Source organism: Plecotus auritus, assembly GCF_963455305.1.
Source record: "Plecotus auritus genome assembly, chromosome: 2".
Taxonomy (NCBI): domain Eukaryota; kingdom Metazoa; phylum Chordata; class Mammalia; order Chiroptera; family Vespertilionidae; genus Plecotus; species Plecotus auritus.
Genome location: NC_137771.1, coordinates 58,615,466 through 58,627,717, shown reverse-complemented (window position 1 = coordinate 58,627,717; position 12,252 = coordinate 58,615,466). Strand labels below are relative to the sequence as shown.

Here is a 12,252-nt window from a genome sequence, read left to right as displayed (position 1 = left end):
AAACAACACAATCAAAAAATGGACAAATGATCTAAATAGACACTTTTCGAAAGAAGACAGAAGGAAGGCCAAGACATATGAAAACATGCTCAAAGTCACTAATCATCAGAGATGCAAATCAAAACAACAATGCAGTACCATCTCACACCTGTCAGAATGGCTATCATCAACAAGTCAACAAATGACAAGTGCTGGTGAGGATGCAGAGAAAAAGGAACCCTCGTGCACTGCTGGTGGGAATGCAGACTGGTGCAGCCACTGTGGAGAACAGTATGGAGTTTCCTCAAAAAACTAAAAATGGAACTCCCATTTGACCCAGTAATCCCACTTCTAGGAATATATCCCAAGAAACTAGAAACACGAATCAGAAAGGATATATGCACCCCTATGTTCATAGCGGCACAATTCACCATAGCTAAAATTTGGAAACAGCCTAAGTGCCCATCAGCAGATGAGTGGATTAAAAAACTGTGGTATATCTACACAATGGAATACTACGCTGTGGTAAAAAGAAGGAGTTCTTACCATTTGCAACAACATGGATGGAGATGGAGAGCATTATGCTAAGTGAAATAAGCCAGGCAGAGAAAGATAAATATCACACGATCTCACTCATTTGTGGAATATAATGAACAACATAAATGGATAAACAAAAATAGATCCAGAGACAGAGAAACATCAATCAGAATGTCAAACCTCAGGGAAGGTAGGGGACAATGGGGGTAAGGGGGAGAGAACAACCAAAGGACTTATATGCATGCATATGAGCCTAATCAATGGACACAGACAACAGGGGAGTGGGGGCATGAATGGGAGGTGGGGGGTAATCGGGGAATAAGGACACATATGTAATACCTTAATCAATAAAGAAATTTTAAAAAAATAAATTATAAAAAGGAAAAAAATTGGTAGTTACAGAATTGTCATGAGGATGTAAAGTATAGCATAGGGAACATAGTCAATAATATTGTAATAATTACATAAGGTGTCGGATGAATACTATTTTTATCAGGATGATCACTTCGTAAGTTATATAAATGTCTAATCACTAGGTTGTACACCTGAAACTAATATAATATTGTATGTCAACTGTAAATGAAAATAAAAAATATTATTAAAAATAAAAATTAAAAAAAATAAAATAATGTCACAATCCTTCCTACTACCAGTACTTGAATTTATATCTTTTAAAAAATATTTGATTTTAGAGAGGAAGGAAGGGGGAGAGGGAGAGAGCAAGAAAAACATGGATGTGAGAGATACATTGATCTGTTGCCTCCCATACACAACCTGACTGGGAATTGAACCAGAGACCTTCTAGTGCATGGAACAACACTCCAACCAACTGAGCCACACCAGCTAAGATTTGACTTTATATCTTAAAGCCATTAAGTTCACTTGAAAAATAAAACTGAAAGAAAAAACAATAAATATGATAGGACATTTTTGCTCTTTGCTATTTCATAAAAAATATGTAACCATATTAATATAGTTAAATGATTACAAGAATATAAAAAATAAAACCACACACTTAATAAAAACCATGTAAAATATCCATCTTACCAAAATCATTAGCAAGAGAATTAGGATCTGATGCCCCCAGCGTAGCTTCAAACTCCTCTTGGAGACGATATGCTCTTTGCAGCAGAGATTCAAGCTTATGGATAAATTCAGTGCTAATAATATCCTACAAAGAGAGAAAAAGTAACACAGCAAAATTATATTTCAATGTTGAACTCAGAAACATTTCCCACTTTTAAATAAAAGGCAGGGAAGTATGGGATATAAAAAACTACTGTTGGCCGAAACCGGTTTGGCTCAGTGGAAAGAGCGTCGGCCTGCGGACTGAAGGGTCCCGGGTTCGATTCCGGTCAAGGGCATGTACCTTGGTTGCGGGCACATCTCCAGTGGGAGGTGTGCAGGAGGCAGCTGATCGATGTTTCTCTCTCATCGATGTTTCTAGCTCTCTATCCCTCTCCCTTCCTCTCTGTAAAATATCAATAAAATATAAAAAAAAAAAAAAAAAAAAAACTACTGTTGGGTGGTAAGAATACTGTGACAGAAGTCAGGAGGCCTGGGTTCTAGCTGTGCCTCTGGCTAAATCACCTCAGTTCTCAGAGACTCAGAGTCTTTGTGAAATTGTGTTGGACTAGATCAGCGATTCTCAAAGTAAGGTCCCTGGACCAGCAGCATCAACATTATCTGGGAACTTGTTAGAAATGCAAATTCTCAGTACCTACCTCAGCCCCACTGAATTAAAACCCCGGGCCTGGCTGGTATGGCGCTGTCGTTGAGCACTGACCCATGAACCAGGAGGTCACAGTTCAACTCCAGTCAGGGCACATTCCTGGGTTATGGGTTCAATCCCCAAAAGGGAGTGTGCAGGAGGCAAATGATCAATGATTCTCTCTCACCACTGATGTTTCTATCCCTCTCCCTTCCTCACTCTGATATTAATAAAAAACATTTAAAAAAATTTTTTTAACCCTAGGGGTGGGGTTCGCAAATCTGTGTTTTCACAAGCCTTTCAGATGATTCTGATGCATGCCCAAATTTGAGAATCACTAGCCTAGATGATCAGTAAGTACCAATCCAGCTCTAAGTCAATGTGAGTTCTAATAATATAATGGAACTTAATTAAATCCAAAGCACAAAACAGACATTTACAAATTCCTTTAGAAATCATATCTGCTTTAATTCTATACATTCTTAGAAAATCAGGAAACTTGAGAAACCAAGATGGCAGCATAGGTAAACACCTAAACTGCTGCCTCACACAACAGTTTCAAAACTACAACTAAAAGACAAATCGGACATCATCCAGAACCACAGGAAGGCTGGCTGAGTGGAAATTCTACAACTAGAAGGAAAGAGAAAAGCACACTGAGACTCAGAGGAGCTGCAGGAGGCAGAGGTACTGAGATGCACGTGCGGAGAGGACTGGTAACTGAGTACGTGGCTGGCTTTCTCAAGTGGGAGGGAGACAAAAGCTCCCAACTACGCTGAACTCCAGTTCCGGGTGAGACTCTGGGGACCCAGACTCACACGGGGTGAAACTGGACTGTCAAGAAAGAGAAATGCACACTGAGACTGAGAGCAACTGCGGAAGACAGAGGTACCGAGGCGCGCATGAGGAGAGGGCAGGCAACTGAGTATGCGGCTGGATTTCTCAAGTGGGAGGGAGACAAAAGCTCCCGACTGTAGTGAACTCCAGTTCCAGGTGAGACTCTGGGAACCCAGACTCATTCGGGGAGAAACTGGAGTGTCTGGCAGTGGGCAGAACTCAAGGGTGGCTTTCTCTCAGAGGTGCTTGCAGCGATTACCGAGGGACACTGAGACACAGGGGCCTCATAGTGCAGGGCTGACGGGAAACCAATGCTGTCTGCTCCACCCTGAGACTCCACCCCATCCAAGCTGAGCACAGAGGCTTTTGCAGGTCTTCATTCATAAGGGTGTCTCCAGCACAGAAGTTCTCCCAGCGTACACACAGCTGATCCTCACAGGTCAATTCCTCCCAGCGATACTAACAACAATCATGGCTTAAATACAACAAGACTGTGCACACAGTCCACAAAGGGGTGCACCAAGAGTGTCCACCTCAGGTAACTGGGAAGGCTGAGCCACTGGGCCATATAGGACACCTAGCACACAAAGCCACTCTATCAACTCAGGGAAGCAGCCAAAATGCAGAGACAAAGAAACAGATCACAAACCAAAGAAATGGAGGAAAGCAAACGACTGGATATAGAGTTCAAAACCACGGTTATAAGGTTTTTCAAGTATTTCCTAGAAAAGGCCAATAAATTTAGCAAGACCCTCAAGGATATGAAAAAGGACCAAATAGAAATTAAACATACACTGACTGAAATAAAAAATATTATACAGAGACCTAACAGCAGACTAGAGGACTGCAAGAATCAAGTCAAAGAGTTGAAATACAAAGAAACAAAAAAACACTCAACCAGAAAAGCAAAAAGAAAAAAGAATCCAAAAATTTGAAGATAGTGTAAGGAGCCTCTGGGACAACCTCAAGCGTACCAACATCAAAATTATGGGGGTGCCAGAAGAAGAGAGAGAGCAAGATACTAAAAACCTATTTGAGGAAATAATAACCGAAAACTTCTCCCACCTGGTAAAAGAAATAGACTTACAAGTCCAGGAAGCGCACAGAACCCCAAACAAAAGGAATCTAAAGAGCACCACACCAAGACACATCATTAAAATGCCAAGAGCAAAAGACAAAGAGAGAATATTAAAAGCAGCAAGACAAAAACAGTTTTCTACAAGGAAGCACCCATACGACTGTCAGCTGATTTCTCAACAGAAACTATGCAGGCCAGACGGGAGTGGCAAGAAATTTTCAAAGTGATGAATAGCAAGAACCTACAACCAAGATTACTCTACCCAGCAAAGTTATCATTCAGAATTGAAGGGCAGATAAAGAGCTTCACAGATAAGAAAAAGCTAAAGGAGTTCATCAACACCAAACCAGTATTATATGAAATGCTGAAAGATATTCTTTAAGAAGAGGAAGAAGAAGAAAAAGGTAAAGATAAAAATTATGAACAACAAATACATGTCTATCAACAAGTGAATCTAAAAATCAAGTGAATAAAAAATCTGATGAACAGAATAAACTGTTGAATATAATAGAATCAGGGGCAAAGAAAGGGAGTGGACTGACAATTCTTGGGGGGAAAGGGGTGTGGGGGGTGCGGGAAGAGACTGGACAAAAATCGTACACCTATGGATGAGGACAGTGGCGGGGGGAAGGGCAGAGGGAGGGGTGGGAACTGGGTGGAGGGGAGCTATGGGGGAAAAAAGAGGAACAATTGTAATAGTCTGAACAATAAAGATTTATTAAATTAAAAAAAGAAAAGAAAATCAGGAAACTTGATGATAATTTGCAAATTTGGAATTTAACAAGTAACTGAACAGAAAAAGCCCAATAAGAAATAGCCCCAAATAATCCTAGGGGAGAAAATAAGCAGTTCTATTATTAAATACCATAGAAAGCAAGTGCACTGAATCAACAATAAAAATAGTTTGATTCCTCCAATACTATGAAGACCACTCTCAGATAAATCACCCTTAACTTACATCTACACTTTCTTCAGCAATGGCATCTCCTGCACCCAATTTAATGGAGCTACAGGCTTCATCTTCAGCCTGTCTATTTCTAAAGGTTAGAGCTTGTTCCCATCGACGCAATGCCTCTTCAAACAATTCCATACCTAAAAATTAAGAACAGAACAATTGTAAGTAAGCAAAACCAATGCCAAAATAAAATCATCTGGGGTCTCAAGTGTTTTTCATACTGTTATCATCAATGACAAACAATCTGACAGTAATTTCGGCACTAAAGAATAATTTTATGCTCACATCATTTCATAGTATAATCTTAATTTCCCAATGTATTCCAGTAGTTCCAGTTAACCAAAAATCAGAGAGAAATTTAAAAATGTAACTCAAATGTATATGGTGCTTAGGATTTTTCTAGAACAGTATCTTGAATTCATCGAAAGTCCAACAATAATGGCAAATTTTTATAGTCACACAACTATCTTTCAAAATAACCCTTGAGTTAAAATGAAAACTGGTAAGTAAAATAAACTATTTGATAAGAAGCTCTCAGGTTTATAAAGGTTCTCAAAAGGAAAGAGTAGCCCTAGCTAATTTGGCTCAGTGGATAGAGCATCAGCCTTCGGACTGAAGGGTCCCAGGTTCAATTCGAGTCAAGGGCACATGCCCGGGTTGAGGCTTCATCCCCAGTAGAGGGCACGCAGGGGGCAGCCAATCAATGATTCTCTCTCATCATTGATGTTTCTATCTCTCTCTCTCCCTCTCCCTTCCTCTCTGAAATCAATAAAAATATGTGTGTTTTTTTTTAAAGGAAAAGCAATTCAATGTTACAAAAGAAAATGAAAAAAAAGAAGAAAAGAATAAAGCTTAGAAGAAAGATAATAGCATGGGAGTTAGAATACAGCATTTTCTATCCTTTTTTCCACAAAATGATGTCTTAAATGGATAAGATACCAATTTGCTGACCTGGATGGTTAAATTGCTGGGCCAGAATTAAAACTATATAAGACTATGGGAAGAACCTACAAAGGATATTTCAATTAGGAATTTCATATCCCTGCTGATGTAGAAAAAAATGGGTGAATATGTGCCCTTTTTTTCCATATTAAAAGAAAAAGCTTTACCAAAACAAAAATATTTCAAAACTTTAACTTCTCTATACATATAAAAGAAAAATATCTCTAAAAGCTGCTTAAGAATCTGGGCAAGTTTTTCTCAAGACGTTTTTAAGATGTGATAGTTAAAGAATACCTCTCCTCTAAAATAATTTCTTCAATTATCTGGAGAACCTGCAACTCTAAAAAAATAACATGTTCTATAAATGCAGTTTAGGCCGTTCCTCATTGTTTTATTTTTTTGTAGCAAAGAATCACTATCTACCTCTTCCTTCTAACAAATTTAAGCACTTAAAAGTCAATGACTGTATATTACTATTTACTCTCGTTTCTCCAAATCATACAATTCTAATTCCTTCAGCCTTTCCTCACTCCATCCACTCTCTAGCCATCTGGTTATTTTGGTTAAACATAAGGAAGAATGATCTAACAACAGCGTTGTCTCACTGAGGAACATGGCCCAAACTATCACATATCAGCCGTTTTGTAACAGAAATTCAAATACGTCACCAATGTTTTTTTTTTTATGTCATCAGTCTTGTAAAGGGCATTGAAACAATAGGTGGGGGATCAGGTGATCCATAGGCTCTTACCAATCCTGATTCTATGATACTCAGACTCCTACCCGCTTCTCTAGTTTTGCTCTATTTCTTTTCAATATTCCAAGAGAAGCTGTGAGGTAGGTTTACTAGACACAGAGTAATCTAGAAGCATAGTGAGCTTAATGCTCTGAAGACATTTGGAAAAGGTGGCAAAAGAACTACTCTTATACCTTTCCCCACAGGCAGGAGTACCTACTGTGATACTACTGGAGATGATCAGAGTGCATTCAGAGGCACACAGTCCTGACAAGTCATCATCTCCTTTACTGCTCACTGGCTGGGAGCTACATCAAGGGTTTTTGGTTTTGTTTTTTAATTAATATGAATGTCCTTTCATTAAAAGGAATATAGCCTGAAATAGAGTAGAGAAGAACAGTGAAAAGCATGCTCTGGTTCTCTTTCTGAGATCCAGTGAGATTTTCTAGACGTGCTCATGGTCAAGCCAAGAGATGTAAAACACAGGCCTCTTTCTGTTTAAAATCTTCTCTGGATAGAAGAAGAAAACCAATGATAGCTAGGTAGAAAGGTAAATGAAGAGAAAGGCAGGAACTTAAATTAGGAGGCCACAAGCCAGAAGCCACTAGAAACTAGAAAAGACAAGAAACAGATTCTCTCCTAAGCCTCCAGAGGGAGCATGGCCCTAATGACACCTTGATTTCAACCCAATGATCAAGATTTCAGACTTCTCGCTTCAAGGACTCTGAAATAATAAATTTCTGCTGTTATAAGCCACCAACTGGTAATTTGTTACAGCACCCTCAGGAAACTGATACAATAGATTGTGTTATATACACTAGATTCAGTAGATATAAGAACATTTTAAAATTATAGTTGTTTCCCTTAGAACCATTCATAGTTCTTTAGTTTCACATTAAAGAAATATATCTTAAAACTTTATTATGTTATTCCTACCCATCAAGTATAAGTTCTCAGGAGTAGTCACAGGAATGTTAACAAGTTTAATATCATCTTCATCTGTTTTGTCCCAGGAATTAGAATTGCCACAAGCACAGCTATGACAAGAATTGACACTCTGGACCTAAAATTAAGATGGATAAAAGTTACTTCAAAATCTTTTTTCTCATAGTATTTTATAACTTTTTATGTTTATAAATTATTTATATAAATCCTATTTCTGGCAAAACAATCCATATTATTTCTATTTAAAGAAATAAATCTGATTTATTTAATCAAATTAAGACCCTAAAAATTCTGAGTCTTTATTTGCTCAAAAATACACAAGTAGAACAATATATTTAACATAAATCAGTTATTTCCATCAAAAATCAAGCAGTTTTTTATAGTTCACTGGTTTATTAAGTATTTACTTATAAATGTTATCCACACCTACTTTGATTTGAGGTAACTACTGTTAACCCAAAAATAAAAGGGTAAAGTGAGAGGCAACAAACACTTATTAGAGTTCCACAAGTAACTCAGGAAGCAATGATTCAGGCTGAAGTCCTATTAGTATTCTGAGTAGGAAAGAAAGGCAAGGGGTATTTATGAGGAAGAAAAGGGGGCCAGCTACTCGATGAGGAAGGCATTTCTGTAAGTGCAGAAAAACTAGAATAGTGATGCTAATTCTAAACCATGTTTTTCATTTTCCATCTGGCAGTCATTAGTCAGGGTAGTCATAATATTTCTGATTTCTTGTTATCTTTGCAGTTATTTGGGGTATAATGCTGCTTTAGGCCTAGTAAAAAAAGTTATTTTACCCTGGTTTTACATTCCAAAGATTTGAGGTACAATAAGACTTGCAAGGCAGTTTCTCTGGGATAGCAGTTCTGACTACATTTTAAAGTGGCTCTGTTTATATTATTTTTTACAATAGCGTATTTTCCATTTAAAATTTATCACACGTTCTCTAATTGATAACGAAAATTAAAAAGCCTCTACCCCCTTCCCTTCTCTAACAAGGTTCACTGAGCCAAGCATTTCAGTCACCTCTGTGCAGATAACTTCCAAATCTCTAACTCCAAATCTGCCCTATTTTGAGAAATCTAAACCCACATTTCCATCTGCCTACCTGGTGACTCCACCTGGCTCTTCTGCTGGCATCTCAAACATTATATCAAAAAAGTACAACAAGAACTCTTCTTCCTCCTAAATTTACTAGTAGTACGAACTTCCCTCCCCATAATTTCTCAAATAGAAAACAAAAAGTGATCTTTCACCTCTCCCCGACAAACCTCTCATATTCAGTTACCAAGTTCTGTAGGCCCTGTCCCCTTCATTCCACTCCCATTGTCATGACCCTGATTTAGGCATCTTAAAAGGGCAGAACTCTGGGTTCACAGACCTGGTAGGGGCCTCCCTCGGTCACCGAGGCAAGTATAGTAAAGTGATTCTAAAGTCTTGTTACTCACAATATTATCATAATATTCCCTTTTTCTATCTCCTTGTCAAGAATAGCTTCAACTTCCAGTAAAGAAAATTCAAAACAGAGGCACTTCTCTGACACAGAAGTAGTCCACATTATAGCATGGCCATATATGTACTTCATTATCCTGCTCAGTTTCACAGAGGAACTGAAAGCTTGCAGACCTTTGATCTAGTTGTTCCTGCCATAGAATAGCCTTTAAAAATTTGTTATATTTTTTAGGCATTTAAGAATGGAGCAGATAAAATAAAATGGATTAAAAATGGCTGCACAGACACGCTCCCAGGAACAAGCTGGAATTACAACTGAAATACGGAAAGGCTTCCCGAATAATCAATGGAAAACTCACAGGAGAGAACCCTGATACCCAAGGACTGAAGGTGGAGACCACATAAAGACTGATAGGAGGGGTGGAGGCGTGAAAGGGCTGGCCGGGCACCCACAGACGGCAACTGAAGTCCTAGAGAGATATCTCAGCTGTGGAAGGGAGGTGCCACTGAGAACTCTGGGATCTAACCCTGAAGCTGGGCTCCCCAGCAGAGAGCAACAAACTGAGGACGGTACCCACATAACATCTAGCTGTGAAAAGGAATGAGGTGCTGTCTGCCAGGAAGTGGCAGCTGAAAGTTCAGGCACCCTCTTAAAGGGCCAATGCACAAAAATTCCCTGTGGAGCCACCCACCTTGTGCTCCAGCAGAGGGAGGGTGAAGTGGACTGGAGCTGTGAAAGCAGAGACTACCGGGATAAAGCTTAGAAGGCAGACACACCAAGTTTCCTGGGCTGAGTCATCTGCTGCCCGAGGACATATTTCCCATATAGACATCTGCCTTGCCTGGGGGGAAGACAGTCTACACACCGTATTGGAAAACACCTTGCCCAGAGGCCACTTAGGAGATTAAAAGTAACAATTGGCCTCCAGACAGAAGCAACTGCCCCACCCTATTGAAAAAAAAACTCTCACCACACCTGAGGATGATTGCCTGGGGGCAATTCAAGCCGGAATCCTATTAGTCTGTAGACAGAGGTGGTCTCTGGAGGCTTTGAGTCTTTGTCTGATCCAATTAGAAACAGCCTTTAACACTGTCCTGCACTAGAGATTGAGATGTATAGAGGATCTACCTAAATCATAGTCACAAACCCAAACAGACCACCAAAATGAGGAAACAAAGAAACAACCCCCAAATGAAAGAATTAGCAATTCTCCAGAAGAAGAGATAAAGGAAGCAAAGAAATTTATCTGGAGGGGAAACCAAGATGGCGGCATAGGTAAACACATAAATTGCTGCCTCGCACAACCATATCAAAACTACAACTAAAAGACAAAACAGACACCATCCAGAACCACAGGAAAGCTGGCTGAGTGAAAATTCTACAACTAGAAGAAAAGAGGAAAGCACACTGAGACTCAAAGGAGCTGCAAAAGGCTGAGGTACGGTGACTCGCACGCGGAAAGGACGGGCGGCTGTGTGCACGGGCGGCTGAGAGCCAGGCTGGTTTTCTAAAGTGGATGGGAGAAGGAAGTTCCCGACTACACTGAACTCCAGTCCCGGGCGAGACGCTGGGAAACCAGACTCATTTGGGGGGAATCTGGACTGTCAGAAAAAGAGAAAGCACACTGAGACTCGGGAGCTTTGGAAGGCAGAAGTCCGGAGGCGCACACGCACACAGAGAGGACTGACTGCTGAACACACGAGAGGCTGAGTGCGCGGCTGGCTTTCTAAAGCAGGTGAGAGACGGAAGCTCCCGACTGAGCTGAACTCCAGTTCTGGGTGAGTTACTGGGAACCCAGACTCATTCGGGGAGAAACTGGACTGTCTGGCAGCGGGCAAAACTCAAGGGCGGCTTTCTCTCAGAGGTGCTTGCAGCGATTACCAAGGGACACTGAGACCCAGGGGCCTCATAGGGCAGGGCAGATGGGAAAACAAGGCTGTCGGCTCCACCCTGAAACTCCGCCCCATCCAAGCTGAGCACAGAGGCTTTTGCAATTTTGCAAGTCTTGTCTCATAAGAATGTCTCCAGCACAGAAGTTCTCCCAGCATACACACAGCTGATCCTCACAGCCAATTGGCCTGGAGGTCAATTCCTCCCAGTGATACCAACAACAATCAAGACTTAACTACAACAAGGCTGAGCACACAGCCCACAAAGGGGTGCACCAAGAGTGTCCATCTCAGGTAACTGGGGAGGCTGAGCCACTGGGCCCTATAGGACACCTAGCACACAAAGCCACTCTATCAACTCAGGGAAGCAGCAAAATGCGGAGACAAAGAAGCAGATCACAAATGAAAGAAATGGAGGAAAACAAACGACTGGAATAGAGTTCAAAACCACGGTTATAAGGTTTTCAAGAATTTTCTAGAAAAGCCCGATAAATTTAGCAAGACCCTCGAGGATATGAAAAAGGACCAACTAGAAATTAAACATACACTGACTGAAATAAAAAAATATTATACAGAGACCTAACAGCAGACTAGAGGACCGCAAGAATCAAGTCAAAGAGTTGAAATACAAAGAAACAAAAAACACTCAACCGAAAAAGCAAAAAGAAAAAAGAATCCAAAAATTTGAAGATAGTGTAAGGAGCCTCTGGGACAACCTCAAGCGTACCAACATCAGAATTATGGGGATGCCAGAAGAAGAGAGAGAGCAAGATACTGAAAACCTATTTGAGGAAATAATAACCGAAAACTTCCCCCACCTGGTGAAAGAAATAGACTTACAAGTCCAGGAAGCGCACAGAACCCCCAAAAAAAGGAATCAAAAGAGGACCACACCAAGACACATCATAATTAAAATGCCAAGAGCAAAAGACAAAGAGAGAATATTAAAAGCAGCAAGACAAAAACAGTTAGTTACCTACAAGGAAGCACCCATACGACTGTCAGCTGATTTCTCAACAGAAACTATGCAGGCCAGACGGGAGTGGCAAGAAATATTCAAAGTGATTAATAGCAAGAACCTACAACCAAGATTACTCTACTCAGCAAAGCTATCATTCAAAATCGAAGGGCAGATAAAGAGCTTCACAGATAAGAAAAAGCTAAAGAAGTTCATCAGCTCCAAACCAGTA

The 12,252-nt window shown here is 40.2% G+C and overlaps 1 protein-coding gene across 2 annotated transcripts in view; it reads right to left on the bottom strand.

Moving 5' to 3' along the window:
* Window positions 1-12,252, bottom strand: part of MIGA1 (mitoguardin 1) — a gene marked incomplete at its 5' end in the record, with an annotated part of 97,094 nt that overhangs the window by 57,527 nt on the left and 27,315 nt on the right. For both annotated transcript variants that reach the window (XM_080658155.1, XM_080658154.1), the window contains 3 exons: window positions 1,564-1,687; window positions 5,101-5,234; window positions 7,712-7,838. In XM_080658155.1, the coding sequence (XP_080514281.1) occupies window positions 1,564-1,687; window positions 5,101-5,234; window positions 7,712-7,838 (385 nt within the window). The remainder of the gene's footprint in view (window positions 1-1,563; window positions 1,688-5,100; window positions 5,235-7,711; window positions 7,839-12,252) is intronic.